The sequence below is a fragment of the Arachis ipaensis genome, chromosome B06 (genome assembly GCF_000816755.2).
Source record: "Arachis ipaensis cultivar K30076 chromosome B06, Araip1.1, whole genome shotgun sequence".
NCBI lineage: Eukaryota > Viridiplantae > Streptophyta > Magnoliopsida > Fabales > Fabaceae > Arachis > Arachis ipaensis.
In genome coordinates, this window is record NC_029790.2 from 13,890,972 (window position 1) to 13,907,472 (window position 16,501).

Genomic DNA, 16,501 nt, shown 5'->3' on the forward strand with positions numbered 1-16,501 from the left:
ATCCTACGCGTAAACCTAGCACCCCTAAAAACATATGTTAAAAAGAAAAAAAAAAAAAAGCATATTTTAACTGAACCTAAGCAGTGTTTTAATGGGTTTTGGGCCCTCTCTCTTACTACTTGCGTGTGTGCATATCAAAGCCGACTGGGGCATCCATACCGGAAAAAAAGAACACCCAACATGTGGAACTTAGTTAACTTACACTACTTTCCTGAAAGCCAGGATATATAATAAATAAGAAAATGGAGATGCGGGGAATCGAACCCCGTGCCTCTCGCATGCGAAGCGAGCGCTCTACCATATGAGCTACATCCCCACGTCGAATTCCTGTTAAATTCCATGAGTAATGTTTAATTTTTAGATCCCATGCATATAATTTGACAAAAAGCTCTAAAACAACAATCTTAGTAATTTTAACCATTATTTAACAAATATAAATACTAAATTATCTTTAATAAATAAATTTTATTAATTTATATATAAAAATTTTATCAAATATAAATAAAAATTGTATTGATTTATGTGTATAAATTTTAATAAATATAGATATAAATTATATATTTGTTGTGTGTAAAATTGATAAAAAATAATAATATTTACGACATTTTTTTAATGAGAAAGTTTAGGGGTCATCAGATTTTGTGGTTTTTAACCATCAATTAGCCATCAATGATGTTTTTAATGGTGTGAGATTACATCTAATGATGTTTTTTTGGTGACTTTACATCTAATGATGTAAAATCATTCAATTTCTTTTTAATGGTTAAATGTTGGCCAAAATTTAACAAAAATGTTGCCCCCTAGCACTCCTCTTTTTTAATTTGACCGATAAAAAAATTATTTAATAGGATAAAAACACATGAATTGACTTGAGACGATACCCCGCTACTATATACTTGCATTCCATATATAGTATCCAACTATCCATTTCAATTGCCATGTTTCGCTCATGCTAATGTGCCATCGTGCACGTTCTGTAACAACAACTATGAAAGTAATTAAAGCTTATTAGAAGGCAGAATACCAATATTGGCCTTCATTTCTACGAATTGCGTTGGCTCCCTCCAATCCATGAGCAAAACAGAAAGTCAGAAACTCAACGCAGTTTTGGCTGAGAGCAACGATTCAACAAAATCGCACATTTCGAAGAACACGCTTCATGTTTGCGCGCGCGTCTCAGCGCCGTTCCTCCTCAATCTTCGTTACCATCGCTTTCACATTCTATATCGATTCTCTTTAATTTGCCGTTCGTTTTTTTCCATTTCCTTCCATGATCGCAGCGCCATTTGTTAATACGTTGCCATGAGAAGCAGCGAGAGCTTCCATTTTATTCATTACTCTTTCTCATCATGGCGAGGTTCATCCCCGGGTTCGCATTACCTATGCTCCTTCTAACAGGTTTCATTCTTACATTTGTTCATTAATTCCTTGCATTGTGATTTTAGTTACTTACATACACTTGCACAAACCCTCATAGTAGTGATACTATGTAATTTCTTTTCTGTGATTCATATGCAGCTTCTTTACTTAACTGGAGTCTCATATCTTTGCTTAATTTGTTAGCATTCCTTTTCATTCAGTACACTGCGCCTAGAAAGGGTGAGAAGTTAGCTGGCTCTGACCTTTGCTTTAATTTTTGCGAATTTACTCTCATTTTATTATTATTCTGCTTCTATAATTTCATATTTTGGATAAATATAGGAATATTCTATAGTATAGATGAAGTGTCATTAATTTGTCACAGGAATACAAGGTTATAGGACCTTGTCATTTTAGAGTGAATGAATAATAGAGAAGAAAATGTTAGTCAATTAGTGTAGTATATTAGTTTTGGCTTAGTTGTTCATAACATTTGATCACTTGAGGATTGTTATGGTTTATTTATTTATTTATTTGCTTATTTCTGAGCATTTCATATACAAATTTAATTGTTATCATGTTTTCAACTTCTCAAACAAGATAATTGTCCTTGCAAATAGGCACTCGTTTCCATTCACAATATTCAATATCGCGGTCCATCCTTATACTGTCGTCTTTGACACTACTATCACATGCCATATTTCACATTGTTTTGACCATTGAGGGAGATCGGTGGAGTACTGCCGATGCTCAATGGGCTCGGCTAATTGGATTAATAAGGTAATTTGAACTTTCTAAAATTTCTCATCAGTGTTGCAGCATTCAGAAAACACTACAAAATAATGTATGAAATGGATTTGCAGAGTGCAATCATGGAGGTCATTGCCCCAAGAGTACTTCTTGGTCATGCAAGCATTAATGACCTTTCTTTCTCTATTTGAGATCTATGGAAATCGCGTTGGTCAAGATGCATGGAGAGATTTTCATTCTGGAGTTCTATGTTCTTATTTGCTGCTGATAGGTTTGTCATAGAACTTCTTTGTACCCTAACTGTTAATATAAAGAGGTGTTCTGCTTATTTTTGTTGAAAGCGAGGTAATATGTATCATTACTGATCTACATAGGAGCTTGTTGTATTCTTGATTGTGTTTTTAGTTTTTTCCCCTTTCAATGTTTTGGTCTCCTTTATCTATTATTTCTAACGCTAAGATAAGGTGTGCCTTACAGCTAGTACCAAACAAAGATTATGACAAAAGCCCTTGCTATTTCTCTCGTAAAGTGCTCAGGAGTTTAATATTTTCTTATAGTTATTATTCCTTTTATTTTTTCTTTTTGACACAAATAATATGTGCACAATAGAATAACCATAATAAACTTATTTGCTGTGTCTATGGAATAATTATAACATGGATGCTGATCTCTGGGTTGCAGGATCTCATCTCAGGGCCTTGTGCTTCTTACTGTTGCCAGCTATACAACTAATTGCTGGGATTAGTCATGCGTCTTGGGTTTCTTTTCCTTTTTTCATTTGTATTAGTATAGGGCTAGTTGATTGGTCATGGAGGAGCAATTATTTAGGTATCTTTTGGTAAGCTCCCTCTTCCCTAAACAAGGGGAAAGAAATGATGATACGTACTGTGCATCTTTTTATTGTAGGATTGAAATTTTATTGGTTCGCTGATTCAGGGTTTTATGAACTTGAAGGTGGTGGAGATTCCTTTTCTTTTATGCTGGCTTCAATATCATCATGATGTACATATACCAACTTCCTATTGAGCTCCCCGAGACATTAAGGTTGATTCTTTTCCACTTTGGACTGTTCAAACTTACCGCAAAATCAGAATGGTCAGAAGTTTGCTCAGGTCTATCACTTCTACTTTTCTACATTATGGTAAGCATATAGACTGCTTGCATAGCATAATTCTATTGCTGCAAAAAATTCAGTATGTAACATGATGGAGAAAACAAAAAATTATTTACCGTGGTGCTGGGGGCCTTTTGTTTTTGGGTGAGGGATGGGGTGATAATAATACGAGTGTCTGGATTCTTCTGCCGATGTATGCTTCATTTTCAGATATTTGCATATAAATAGAAGAGAAATGCTAAGGGGCCAACATTTTAGTGTAAAAAAGGGAGAATTGGCTATTCTTTGTTTAAATGTAAGACAAAAATAAGGAAAAAATGTTGGTCACCTAACATTTTTCTAAATGGAATTTCCAAATCTAATGTAAACCAAATTAGTTTGTTGTAAGATTAGTTCTGTTTATACTATTCGTAATTTTTTTTAGTGGGGGACAAAAGAAGAATTTCATTAAGACGAAGAGAAAGATAATAATAAGAGTTCTTTATAGAAAGTAAAGCAAAAAACAATTTATTTATAAACGATAACTTTTCAATATCTCTAGCACATGTGAAAGAGAAAGTGCTCTATAAACTATTCATTATACGGGATCTTCTACCTTCATCAATAGAGGTGATCACTTCTTTGCTTTATATTAATTAGCAAACCTGGCTGGTATTATTCCTCTGATTTAGGTTCGATCTGACTGTCTTATTTACAAATACTGGCCAGTCTCTAGCTTAAACACCGAATAGAGCAGAATCTAGATTGAGTAAAAAAAAATTTAAATCCTTCTCTAAAAATCATGATGATATGTATGTGATTATGTAGAGAAACCTATCTGGCTTGAACACACTATACACTTGTGTTGCTTTATAATTTACGTAATCTTAATCTTGATCATGTTGCTTTCTTGTCTTGCGGCAAATGTCTAGAGGAAGGAAATGCATTGGTTACATATTGCATATTCTAGTTGTTCTTGAGGTCTTGTGTGACACTTAACAGATATGGGAACTCTTGAAAGTAATTGGTCTAAAATTCTTATTTCTTTTTTGAAGCTTTTGTTTGGTTTGGTTCACCAGTCTTCAATTCTCCATTGTTCCAGCTATCCTGGATTAGAAGTGAGCTAGCTGAACTAGAAATCATCACATCAACAAGAGAAAGCAGTGACTTGACTGAGCAACTTCTTCCTAAAATGAATTCTCAGTTTGTTCACGAGTCAAGGTAATTAAGAAAGGGCAGCATCCTCATTTTCTTACTTTGCTTTTCCTTGTGCCCTGAAAAAAAATGAAGTTCTAAACTCATAGCAATTGCTATTTTCTAGTCCAAGGACCTCAATATGTTTATTTGTTTTCCCTTATTATTCATGTAATAGTTCACCTAAGTTCCTCTGACGAGATGAAACCTACAATATTAACAAGATAATGTGACATCAGCATATCTTGCTTTGTATATATGTAGATGATACTTATTTGGAAGTTTAATTTTTAAAAAAATTATTTATAACTTTCGGATATCTAAGAATAATTCAAATATTTTATACAGAGATTTACACAAATTTCTTGTGTCTCAACAACGGAGACTAATCTATATAGGCACTGAGCGAAATGAAGCGATATAAAAAAATATAATGTAAATAAATAAACATAACTTGTAAATATCACACTGTATCTATATAGATTCAATCGGACATATTATTGCTCTTGCTTGGATTTGAAGTTTCCCATGTAGCAGATGCTTGAGTTGAATTCTTTTGTCAAATTGATCATTTATTATGTAAACTTTTCCCCCTTGTTGTCCAGTTATCATGCCTTGTTATCTTGAATTCCTTTTCGAATTGATTACTTATTACTTTGGCTATGTTACACTTCTCTGTTTGTAATATTTCCAAATAGAACACTAGAAGTAGTGACTCGGTGTCCTCATCCTGTTGACTGCTTTTTGAACCCTTTACTTTTGATTGATGGAAGCTCATTAATACTCTCTTCTTGGTTTTGTAATTCTCTAACAGGTCTGGAGCAAAGCATATGAATTTCTTGTTGCAAGGAGCTATTTCTCAGTCGTTTTTTATTAACTTTTTAACATATGGTTTTCCGGTACTGCTGCCACATCCATTTTTACTGAATTTTATTTCCTCTCTCATCAATAAATCATTTATAATAAAAACCCTGTACAGAATTTTTTTGTCCAATGTTTGGTCACGTATCACATATGCAACTATGAAGTGACAATTTGTTCTTAACTATGGATAATCATTCAACATAATGTATATTGAATAATTTTTTTTCGAATAATTTTTTACAAAACCTACCATTATATTTGATGATTATTATACATTGTAAATCATGCCTAAAAAATTTTCTCAGTCCAAAATCATGTTACATATCTTTTTATAAATCAAAATTGATGAAAATATAAAAGTTCAAAATGTTCATAAATATGAATTATTATATTATAAAAATTGGGCAGAAAATGATCTTCATGATAAGAGTGCCTCATGAATTCTAAGTTCATGGAAGATATTAGCACATGAACCATCCAAAATTCTTAAATGGTCTCTTGTGAGCCCTCTGCTACCTTTCCGTCATCCTTATTGCAACAAATATTTTGTAAGTTGATGAATTGCATTGATTGACACACGTGGCAGATTTCCTTGCTGGCTCTAACATATTGGGGTTTCCACTTTGCAAGTCTGTGCTCATTTGGATTACTTGCTTATGTGGGATATGTATTGTACGCTTTCCCGTCCATGTTACGGCTGCACCAACTGAATGCTGTGCTTCTCGTTTTCATTCTTCTATGGGCAGCTAGCACGTATATTTTCAATGTAGCATTCAATGTATCAAGTGATCACAAAGTATGGAAGGTACATTTTGCAGAAGACTTTTGGAGGTCTTACTTTAATGTTAAAATCTTTTGAATAAGATCTTCTGGTGCTTAACTAATTGCAGGATATGGAAATATGGGAAACTATAGGCTTGTGGCATTACTCCACCCCAGGATACTATTTGCTAGCCCAGTTTGGTCTAGGTTTTCTTGTTGCTTTATGTGATCTAGTGAACAGTTCAGTGTTGTTGTGCATTACTGATCATGGACAGTTAACAACTCAAGAATCCGTTGTGGAAGGTGAGAGAACTAGGTAGTCTGAGAAGATGTTTGATGATACTTAGTGCTCTACCATATACTACTCCTTGTTAGTGAGCTGATATGAAATGAAGAATACAATTACCGTTGCTAAATCTACTTTATTTCTATGATTGTACAAAATATGTACAATAAATAGGAGCATCAACATTTGGTTGTGTTGCCTGGCAAAAAAGTGTCTCACTGCCCTTGGGTGGATTGATGAATATTATCTAAAACAATGAAAGTTGATTTCTGGATTGACTTTCAATATTTCACAAAGGAATCAGCTAGAAATTAAAGTATGCTTTATGATATCAGCATATTTATTTGGAACATTGTTTCATCAAAATCTTGATTTATATTTTTATTATTGGTTTTTATCTTTTCTTTATAAAATCCAAAAAAAATTGCAACTGAAAATAGAAAATTGAATTTTATTGAAAAAATGATATTTCAATGAAAAATGTTATTATATATGATAATTGTTAAATAATATTGCCACGTAAATCTTTTTTTTATTGTGGCACCCTTGTCTATGTAAAGCCATAGCAACATGTGCTGCTAATTTTTGCCTTTAATCACAAACAAGAGAATTTGAAAGATGTATTTTACTTTTTGCTCATGTATTCTGCAATCTTTTACCAGACATTTCTCTAATACAAAATGCTACCTTGGACCGTATGTATCTGGATAAAAATTCTTACTGTTTGTTCATTGCTATTGTTGTCAAATTTCTAGAGGAAGAGGATGCTGCAATATTAATATTGGCTACAATAGTTTGGGGACTACGCAAGTGCTCACATGTTATAATACTAATATTGATATTTCTCATAGCAATAAGGCCTGGTCTCATCCACACTGTGTATAGTAAGTTTGATATCTTTCATTGCCTTCTTAGTTCTCTACGTTAATAGTTTATTACCATGATGCTAATACAGAAATGTTCTAATTACACCCTTTACATTTTAGATCAACCATTAGTGTATAGTGTTTGACAATATTAGTGAACACTATCCCACTTGTTTAAATAACTCAAGTTTTCTGATCAAGTGCATACCAGAATTATGTGGCTCTTCCTTGTTCAAGTATTGTGTGAAGACTGGATAATCTTACAAGAAGTCATAATTAAATTTAAACTTTCCTTAAACGTTGTCTTTAGAGTAGTTTGCAGGTATCCTAATTTACTAACAACTTACTTTTTCCTTTCATGCAGTGGTTTTCTTTTTAATTTATCTCTTGAGTGAAACAATAAATAGTCAATTACGCCAAGCTATTATCCTTTTATGCGAGGCGCACTTTGCAATTCAATTCATTCTTCAACTTGATCTGATCTCCAAAACTTTGGATCAGAATGGTTCATACTCTCTTCAGATTCTCTCAAAATTAGGTAAATGTTTTTTTGTAAGAACTGCCTTGTTTTTCATGCGGTGCAAATGTAAATTTTATCTTGCATTTGACGAAGTTATTCCATTTTTTATTTTGTCATTCTTCTCGTGACTGTTTCAGGCTTGGTTACTGATATCCATTCGCTGGATCTCTTCAAAATATCAATTCTTGCTTTCTTTTGTGCAATACACAATCATGGGCTCCAAACACTCATTTTATTTTCAGCCATTGTACAGCAGACATCTTGCCCTCCTTTCGGGTTTAGCATCTTGAGAGCTGGCTTGATGAATCCTGTTAATTTATCCAGTTGTACTCTGAGATCTGGTGAGAACTAGCGAACTCATGGTACTACTCCAGTTAACCATTATTTCCATGCCATCTTATTTTGATGAATAATTTCATGTTATCCTAGTTCATAGTTAACCTTCTGACACTTACTGATTTCGTGCAAGTTATATATTTGCCAGAAGCATCCCAGCACTTCATGCCAATATTCTAACCATACTATTGGATTATGCAGAGGCAATAAGGATATCGTATTTGAACGTCATAAGAAAAAAATCCCTCTGTGTTTATCGGGCTTGTGGCAAATACGTTGCCTTTCTGACAGTTCTCTTCAGCGTATACCTTTGCACACCCAACTATGCTTCGTTTGGTTATTTGTTCTTTCTTCTACTGTGGATAAGTGGAAGACAACTTTTGGGACAAACAACAAAGCATCTTTGGTTTCCAATGAAAGTGTATTCTGTAACGGTCTTTGTTTGTATTTACTGCATTGGTGTATTTTCCAGCTCTAAGATTTTGTTTCCCGGTGTTGTTAATCTTCAAACTGCATTTGGCTACAACCCTGCAGCTTCAATGTTGCGAAACATCTTTGAATCCTTGGCTATATTGGTTGTGATGCAACTATATAGCTACGAAAGGCGGAGGAGCAAACGTTTGGGATTAAGTGGCTATAATGCACAAAGAGTAGGGAATTTCACTTTTACTAGACGTCTTTTGGTTCGGCATGCTGATAAAATCTTATCTCTGGCTTTGTTTTATGCATCACTCACACCGATAAGTGCATTTGGTTTCCTGTATCTTGTTGGGTTGGTTAACTATTCAAGGTTACCAAAGTCCTCTCAGATCCCTGCAAAATTATTTCTAGTTTATTCAGGATTCCTTGCAATGGTTGAATATCTTTTCCAGATATGGGGAGCTCAAGCGCATTCATGGGTATCATTATTTATGGGCTTACAGTTGTATAAGCCTGGTTTTAAAGGTTTAGAATCTGGGCTAAGGGGAAAGGTTGTGGTAATTGTAGCATGTATACTTCAATACAATGTTTTTCGTTGGTTGGAGAGGACGCCACATTTTAATGGAAACAGAGAAGAATGGGATGAGCCTTGTCCTCTATTCAACATAGTAGATGTACCTACTGAACCTATTCCATGTACCCCTAGAAACAACCTATTGGAAAACCCTACATCAACAATCAAACAGGTTGCAAGAAGTCATTCATGGCCGAAAGTGAACTCTGCATTATCCCAAGGGCAAGGGCAAGGGCAAGGGCAAGATTCAGGAAATGAAAGAGACAGTGTCAAAAAAGTTCAACATATTCATTTCTGGGAGAGTTCTAAGGATAGCTTCAAGTGGAATAGAAAGCGAATTCTTTTTTTGAGAAAAGAGAGATTGGAGATGCAGAAGACTGTGTTAAAAGTATGTCTGAAGTTCTGGATAGAGAACATCTTCAATTTATTTGGTCTTGAAATCAACATGATTGCTTTGCTTCTTGCAAGTTTTGCAGTGTTGAACGCCATCTCCTTGCTCTACATAGCATCACTTGCTGCTTGTGTTCTTTTAAATCGTTTAGTTATTAAAAAACTATGGCATGTTTTCGTTTTTCTATTTGCTACCATTATCACTGTTGAATACTTGGCTATCTGGATGCACCTGGCTTTTTTGAACCACCAGACTAAAGGACAAGTGGCATGCCATGACTGTTGGAGGGTATCAAATATATATTTCAGCTTCTGCAATAAGTGCTGGCTAGGTATCTCTACATTAATGCATGTTTTTGTACTGATAATGATTGGTATCATACTATTATTTATATATCTTTTTGATAATGTCCATCACATATAACCAATCTGAGACTGAGTTTGATACCCAAATATTAGTTACTCAGAACTAGTATTTTTAGCATTTATCATATGACAAATTTCCCACAAAATAGCTTATGTTAAATGCATTTAATGCAGGAATCATTGTTGACGATCCCCGTATGCTTATCAGCTATTATGGAGTTTTCATGCTTTCATGTTTGAAATTCCGTGCTGATCATTCATCTACTCTCACTGGGTTGGATATGTATAGAAAGATGCTCTCTCAATGGAAGTCTGCATCTATACTAAATGATCTCTCATTTGAAACAAAAGCATATTGGACATTTCTTGACCACCTGAGGCTTTATGGTTACTGTCACTTGCTAGATTTTGTTCTTTCATTAGTTTTGATTACAGGAACTCTTGAATATGATGTTTTGCATCTTGGCTACCTTGCTTTTGCTCTGGCTTTCCTCCGAAAGAGGATGAAAATACTAAAGAAGGGAAATTTAATTTTTAGATTTTTGAGGATGTATAATTTTCTGGTTATTGTCTTGTCTCTAGCATATCAATCTCCCTTATTTGGTCACCTTAGAAAGATAACATACGGTTCCATTACAATAGAGAGCATCAGTGAACTGGTTGGGTTTCACAAGTATGATTATGGGTTTCGAATTACATCAAGATCAGCATTAGTGGAAATCGTCATATTCATGTTGGTATCACTACAATCATACATGTTTTCATTCCCAGAGTTTGATTATGTTCCAAAGTACCTTGAAAAAGAGCAGATTGGTGCAATAGTTCAACAGCAGGAAAAGAAAGCTGCCTGCAAGACAGCTCAGTTGCGGCACAAACAGAGAACTGAAGAAATGAAGCATCTCCGAAGCTTGCAGGTAGAAAAGATGAAATCGGAGATGTCAAACCTTCAACATCATAATTTGAGCACTGAAGCTAACTGTAGTAATACTTCTCTCGATTATGATGGCTTACGAGAGAGAGGAAATTCTTCTCTCGATAATAATAGGGACAATGAATTGAAGAAGGACATCAGTCTCAGTAATGAGCCAGCAGACCCCTTTGACATGAACGAATCTTTAACTAGTGAAAAATATCCAAGTCGATTGGGACCAGAATCTTGGAAACAGCCAGTGAGTACTCCTCGTGGAACTTATGACGTAAAGGAAAGAGCTAATGGCAGTGATTATTTTTATTCTGATAGGAGTCGTTATAAAATTCCAGTCAGGAAAAATGCTTTACTTTCAGCTGTACATCTCTTAGGGAGTGGGGTATCTCAAGTGCAGTCTCTTGGAAACTTGGCAGTTAACAGTTTACTGAACTATTTGAAGATAGAACACGAAGAACTTGAATCTAACAATGATTCTTCGGAGGATGAGGAATATTATGAAATTGAGAATTTGAATCTGGGAGCGGAACCTCTAGAAGCTACAATGTCCACCCACACTATTTATGAACATACAATGCCAGATAGTGCTTGGCTCCGAATCGGTATTATTCTCCGTCACTTTTGGTCCCGAATGAGGTCAAATAATGACGTTGTCTGCTATTGCTGTTTCATTCTATTATATCTATGGTACTTCAGTTTGCTTTCTGTGGTCTATCTAGCAGCTCTCTTCTTATATGCTCTCTGTCAAAATACTGGCCCCAGTTACAGATTCTGGGTTGTCATCCTCATTTATACAGAGGTCTGCATTTTGCTTCAATATTTATATCGAATCATCACTGAACACTGTCAGTTTGAATTCCCTGTGAGCTTACTTCAACAATTAGGATTTCCTGTGAGAAAAATAACATCATCTTTTGTGACAAGCAACTTACCTTTCTTTCTGGTATATATATTCACCCTCTTGCAAACCTCCCTAACTGTGAAGAATGGTGGCTGGACAATTGCTGTGGATAGCAGATTCTATAAGAGAATAAATCAGAGCTACATAGAGGATTTAAAGGGATCCTCCTTCCATGTTAGATTACTGAGATTATTGTTACCTTTGAAAAATGCGATGAAACTATTAACTAGACGACTCTGTAGGTATTGGAGATCAGTAACATCAGGTGCAGAAACACCTCCTTACTTTGTGCAGTTGTCTATGGAAGTTATCTCATGGCCTAGAGATGGAATTCAGCCAAAGAGAATTGAATCAAGAATGAATAAGTTGCTGAAGATCTTGCATTACAGGAGATGCAGAGAGGAGAAGCTTTTTAAGTTGCACTCAGCAAGTAGGGTTCGCATTCAGAGCATTGAAAAGAGTGAAGAGTGTGAAAATGTGTGTCATGTTGTTTTTGAGGTAATATATGCCTCCCCTCCAATTGAATTTGTTGCTGAAGAATGGTACAGTTCATTGACTCCGGCTGCAGATGTTTCCGACGAGATCCAGAAAGCTCAACACGATGGCATTTTTAATGAAATTGGTTTTCCGTATCGAGTAGTTTCCATCATTGGTGGTGGGAAAAGGGAAATTGATCTGTATGCCTATATCTTTGGAGCTGATTTGGTTGTTTTCTTCTTAGTTGCTATTTTTTATCAGTTAATTATGAAAGCTAACAGTGAGTTTCTTGAAGTCTATCAGCTTGAAGATCAGTTCCCAGAAGATTTTGTTTTAGTTTTGATGGTATTTTTTTCATTGAAACTCACCTTTTTCAGTCTCTCGTGTTTATATAAATTCACATCTATCAATTCACTCAGGGAACGAACTTAACCTGCAGGTTGTCTTTTTCTTGATCGTACTTGATCGCATCATATACCTATGTTCATTTGCAACAGTGAAGGTTATTTTGTATTTATTCAACCTTGTTCTCTTCACATATTCAGTCACAAAATATGCCTGGGACATGGATCCTTTGCACAGATATGCTGGAAGACTAGCACTTCGTGCCATTTATTTCACAAAAGCAATTTCTCTGGTTTTGCAAGCAATGCAAATCCATATTGGTGTTCCACACAAAAGCACCTTGTACAGGCAGTTTTTGACCAGTAATGTTTCCCGGATTAACTTTTTTGGCTTTCGACTCTATCGTGCTCTACCTTTTCTTTATGAATTGAGATGCGTGCTAGATTGGTCTTGTACGACGACATCTCTGACCATGTATGACTGGCTGAAGGTATGTCCTCATCATTCTTAGCTAACTTACATTCCCTTTAAGCAGATGCATTCCTTTCCTCATTTTATCTGATTCTTGCTTTCTTTCTAGCTGGAAGATATTCATGCTAGCTTGTTTCTTGTCAAATGTGACGTGGATTTGAATAGATCCACTCATCAACAAGGACAAAAGCAATCAAAAATGACAAAGTTCTGCAATGGGATATGTCTATTCTGGGTTTTATTGTGCGTCATATGGGCTCCTATGCTGGTAAGAATTCCAAACTTATTATGAATCTCTCTCTCTCTCTCTCTCTCTCTTTCTCTCTGGAATTTGAATGTGAAAAATACTCAACTAAGTAAACTTTGTTGTGTGTGTACAAGACTTGTGACTATTTCCCACCAAGGATGTTTCTTTCCTAACACTTGAAACAATTCAACCTAGAGAGTGCAATATTGATTTAAGTGCTTTGTTTTTTGGACAGATGTATAGCAGCGGCAACCCAACAAACATTGCCAACCCAATCAAAGATGCTAGTGCCCGGCTTGATATACAGACAATAACTGGAAGGTTGACATTGTTCGAGACAACCTTATGCGAGAAGATATCTTGGGAAAATATTGAAGGACGTGATACTTTGGATCCTCTGGGTCTCCTTAGTGCGTACAATGAGAAAGACATCCAACTAATTTGCTGCCAATCAGATGCTAGTACTGTGTGGCTTGTTCCACCTGTTGTGAAGGCCAGATTCATAAAGTCCATCAGGTGGAACATGGACATCACTTTCTCCTGGCAATTTACCAGAGATAGACCCAGAGGAAAAGAACTAGTGAAATATGAAATACCCATAATGTCTGAGGATCTTCCAGATAATTCAGAAGTGATTAATGTTTTTAATGGTACCTCCAACAGTTTCACAGTATTCAATATCTACCCCAGATATTTTCGGGTCACAGGCTCAGGGGACGTGCGTTCTCTTGATCAACAGTCGGTATGTATGTAAATCTTACCTAATCTAACTTGCTAGATTTATTTGCTTTTGGATCATAATGAAGATAAGGTTTTTGCAGGAGGAGGTTAGTGCAGATCTTGTTCTCAACCGGGGGAATCCAGAGTGGTGGTCTTTTTATGATATTGATATCTCAGATAGACACGGATGTGGAGAGTTCCCAGGACCAATAGCCATAATTGTATCTGAAGAAACTCCCCGTAAGCTCAACTTAAATTTAATTGTATTTACCTATATATATAGTCTATGCGAGCAATATTTGATCACTAATACCAATTTATGTTCTCCGATGATCCTATTGCTTCTTTAGAGGGCATTATCGGAGATACTCTCAGCAAGTTCAGCATTTGGGGACTGTACATTACCTTTGTGCTTGCAGTTGGACGTTTTATCAGATTACAGTGTTCAGACTTGCGAATGAGAATTCCTTTTGAGAACCTGCCTTCATGTGAGAGGTGCCCATTTTTGCCAATGAACCTCTGTATCCTTCTGATGAATGTTCAAACATATATATGAGGACTTACACGAAGTGCATATATAAATTGATGCAGGTTGATGGCAATATGTGAAGATATATATGCTGCAAGAGCCGCAGGAGATCTTGATGTGGAAGAGGTTCTGTATTGGACACTTGTTAAAATTTACCGCACGCCACACATGCTTTTGGGGTATACTCAGCCTGACTACTAGTTCTAGATTCTTGCAAGAGTTGTCACATCTTAAATGTCATGGACATCAACTCCATAGCAATTCAAACGCCAAGCATGAGGAGCACATGCGTGAAAAAAAGGCTGCTTCACCATGTCCATATGAATCTCGAGTTCGCGCTGGGATTCCATGATTATTACTGATTATGAGTGTGCTTTACTGCTTTTGGTTCTATGGGTATTGCTTTGCTTGCTTGCTTAGTTCAACAATAACTAAAGCTCGCATACAACAAGCTTGTCTATAGTTAATGTAATGTGAAATTTTGGGTGGTTCCTTCCAAGTTGCGTCCCTTAAATTATGGGGGTGTATGCCATATCATATTTTTCTTTCACTGAGTACCAAAATAAGTAAATAACTACTGCAGTTCATGAATAGAAAGGAAACATAAAAGACAATTATCACGTGCTGCCACTTTTTTGTTTTATATCCACATAATTTAATATCATTAAAATTACAATAAGATCTTACAAGTTGCATTAGTAAAGAACTAGGGATATTGCGGAAAGGGAACTCTAACCTAAGAAACTGCACCAACAGAGCTAGCTGAGTAAGTTGTCATTGATGTTACGAGAACTTTAGTTCGAATATTACTTTAAATTTTGTATTTTTCACCTAGAATAAAGTTATATTTAACTTTTGTTATCATCTTGATATTGTCTAGAAATAATTTTTATATGAAACAAATTTTGGTGTATTTCAAATATATGGAGTAGGGTCGTGAAAAATAAACAAAGTATACTTACACATTTTCATCAATCTTCGAGAAGAAACCATACTACATTGAACAGAACTTTGCTCAATGTGAAAAATAAAATTAGAATAAAAAAGTATTGCGTTATTTAGCAGAAAATAAAATGTTTAACGCTAAAAGATATTACTTAAATTTTAAACGAACTTGTAACCTGTCTTTTCTTTTAGAGATTTTCTTCGCATATAAACCTGTGCATGCATGTTTCTGAGAGTAATAAGCTCATTTCGTTGTGATAGATAATTTATAAATAAATTTACAAATTAAAATAATCATCTAACGTCGATATGTCCGAGTGGTTAAGGAGACAGACTTGAAATCTGTTGGGTTACGCCCGCGCAGGTTCGAACCCTGCTGTCGACGTTTTTTAATTTTGGTTTTTGTAAGCCATCCATGTTTTCGTTCGAGCTGCCACCGTTGTTCTCTTGAATTTTCTAGGTGCATGTTTCAAACGTAATTGACTATAGCTCTGTACAAAATTAATTTCCTCATTAATTTTTGTTTTTTTAATAAAAAAATTCAACGTAATAAAGTGGAACATTAGAAAAAAAAATAAATGGACAGAATATAAAAACTAACAAAAGAAGATAAAATAAAATTATTTTATTATCATCTTCAATATTTTTATCAATAATAAAAAAGATTAACACTACTCCACTTCTTATAGCTCTGAATTGAGTTATTCATAATTTCTTTTACTTCTGATTCTTTGTTTTAAAATATCTTTATATTTTTTTCCATTCATATGTGTTAGATAATTGTAAAAAAAAAAAATATCAAACTATTTTTTGCGCATCTTTTTTTTATGGTGAACATCTATCAAACTCTCAAATTCAATATGTCTAGGATGAATCATAGCCGGCCAAACTTAGATAACTACACGCACTACACCTGTTAAGTAAAATCACAACTAAAAAATAAGTGGTGAATATATTCAACATCCTTTTTACATAATATGCAAACAAGATCTTGCTGGTTAATCGCTCCTAGCCTACTTAGTCTTTTCTTGGTATTAACTCGACTACCAATACAAATGATGTAAAGATTTATACCGGTTTGAAATTTAGAAAAATAATTTCGTTGTGAGCATAGTCCAAACCAACATTCGATCATTAAATCAAAGTTTAATTTTGGTTGTC

General features: G+C 34.9%; 1 protein-coding gene and 2 non-coding genes across 4 annotated transcripts; 2 read left to right on the forward strand and 1 right to left on the reverse strand.

Annotated features, from left to right (window-relative positions):
* Positions 244–316, reverse strand: TRNAA-CGC. Its single transcript has one exon. It is a non-coding gene; the product is annotated as a tRNA-Ala (tRNA).
* On the forward strand, positions 999–15,009 carry LOC107646488 (piezo-type mechanosensitive ion channel homolog). 2 transcript variants are annotated; one of them, XM_021104060.1, is made up of 21 exons: positions 1,004–1,398; positions 1,519–1,599; positions 1,980–2,139; positions 2,223–2,380; positions 2,791–2,947; positions 3,064–3,250; positions 4,305–4,423; positions 5,211–5,295; positions 5,847–6,065; positions 6,151–6,325; positions 7,064–7,192; positions 7,539–7,712; positions 7,832–8,035; positions 8,232–9,746; positions 9,955–12,428; positions 12,523–12,918; positions 13,009–13,167; positions 13,382–13,888; positions 13,968–14,106; positions 14,217–14,361; positions 14,458–15,009. In XM_021104060.1, exons 1-21 carry the CDS (start codon positions 1,350–1,352, stop codon positions 14,594–14,596), a joined length of 7,371 nt encoding a protein of 2,456 aa, XP_020959719.1. In that variant the 5' UTR covers positions 1,004–1,349; the 3' UTR covers positions 14,597–15,009. The 2 variants fall into 2 exon arrangements, with proteins under 2 accessions (XP_020959720.1, XP_020959719.1); XM_021104061.1 differs by lacking the exons at positions 14,217–14,361; positions 14,458–15,009 and having other exon boundaries at positions 999–1,398; positions 13,382–13,892; positions 13,968–14,096.
* Positions 15,644–15,725, forward strand: TRNAS-UGA. Its single transcript has one exon. It is a non-coding gene; the product is annotated as a tRNA-Ser (tRNA).

Bases quoted from the DNA above. Each gene is read 5' to 3' on its own strand.
- LOC107646488 (XM_021104060.1), top strand. From the start codon at position 1,350: ATGGCGAGGTTCATCCCCGGGTTCGCATTACCTATGCTCCTTCTAACA. The intron at 4,424-5,210 runs GTAATTAAGAAA...ATTCTCTAACAG, and splicing joins CAGTTTGTTCACGAGTCAAG to GTCTGGAGCAAAGCATATGA. The intron at 5,296-5,846 runs GTACTGCTGCCA...CACACGTGGCAG, and splicing joins TTTTAACATATGGTTTTCCG to ATTTCCTTGCTGGCTCTAAC.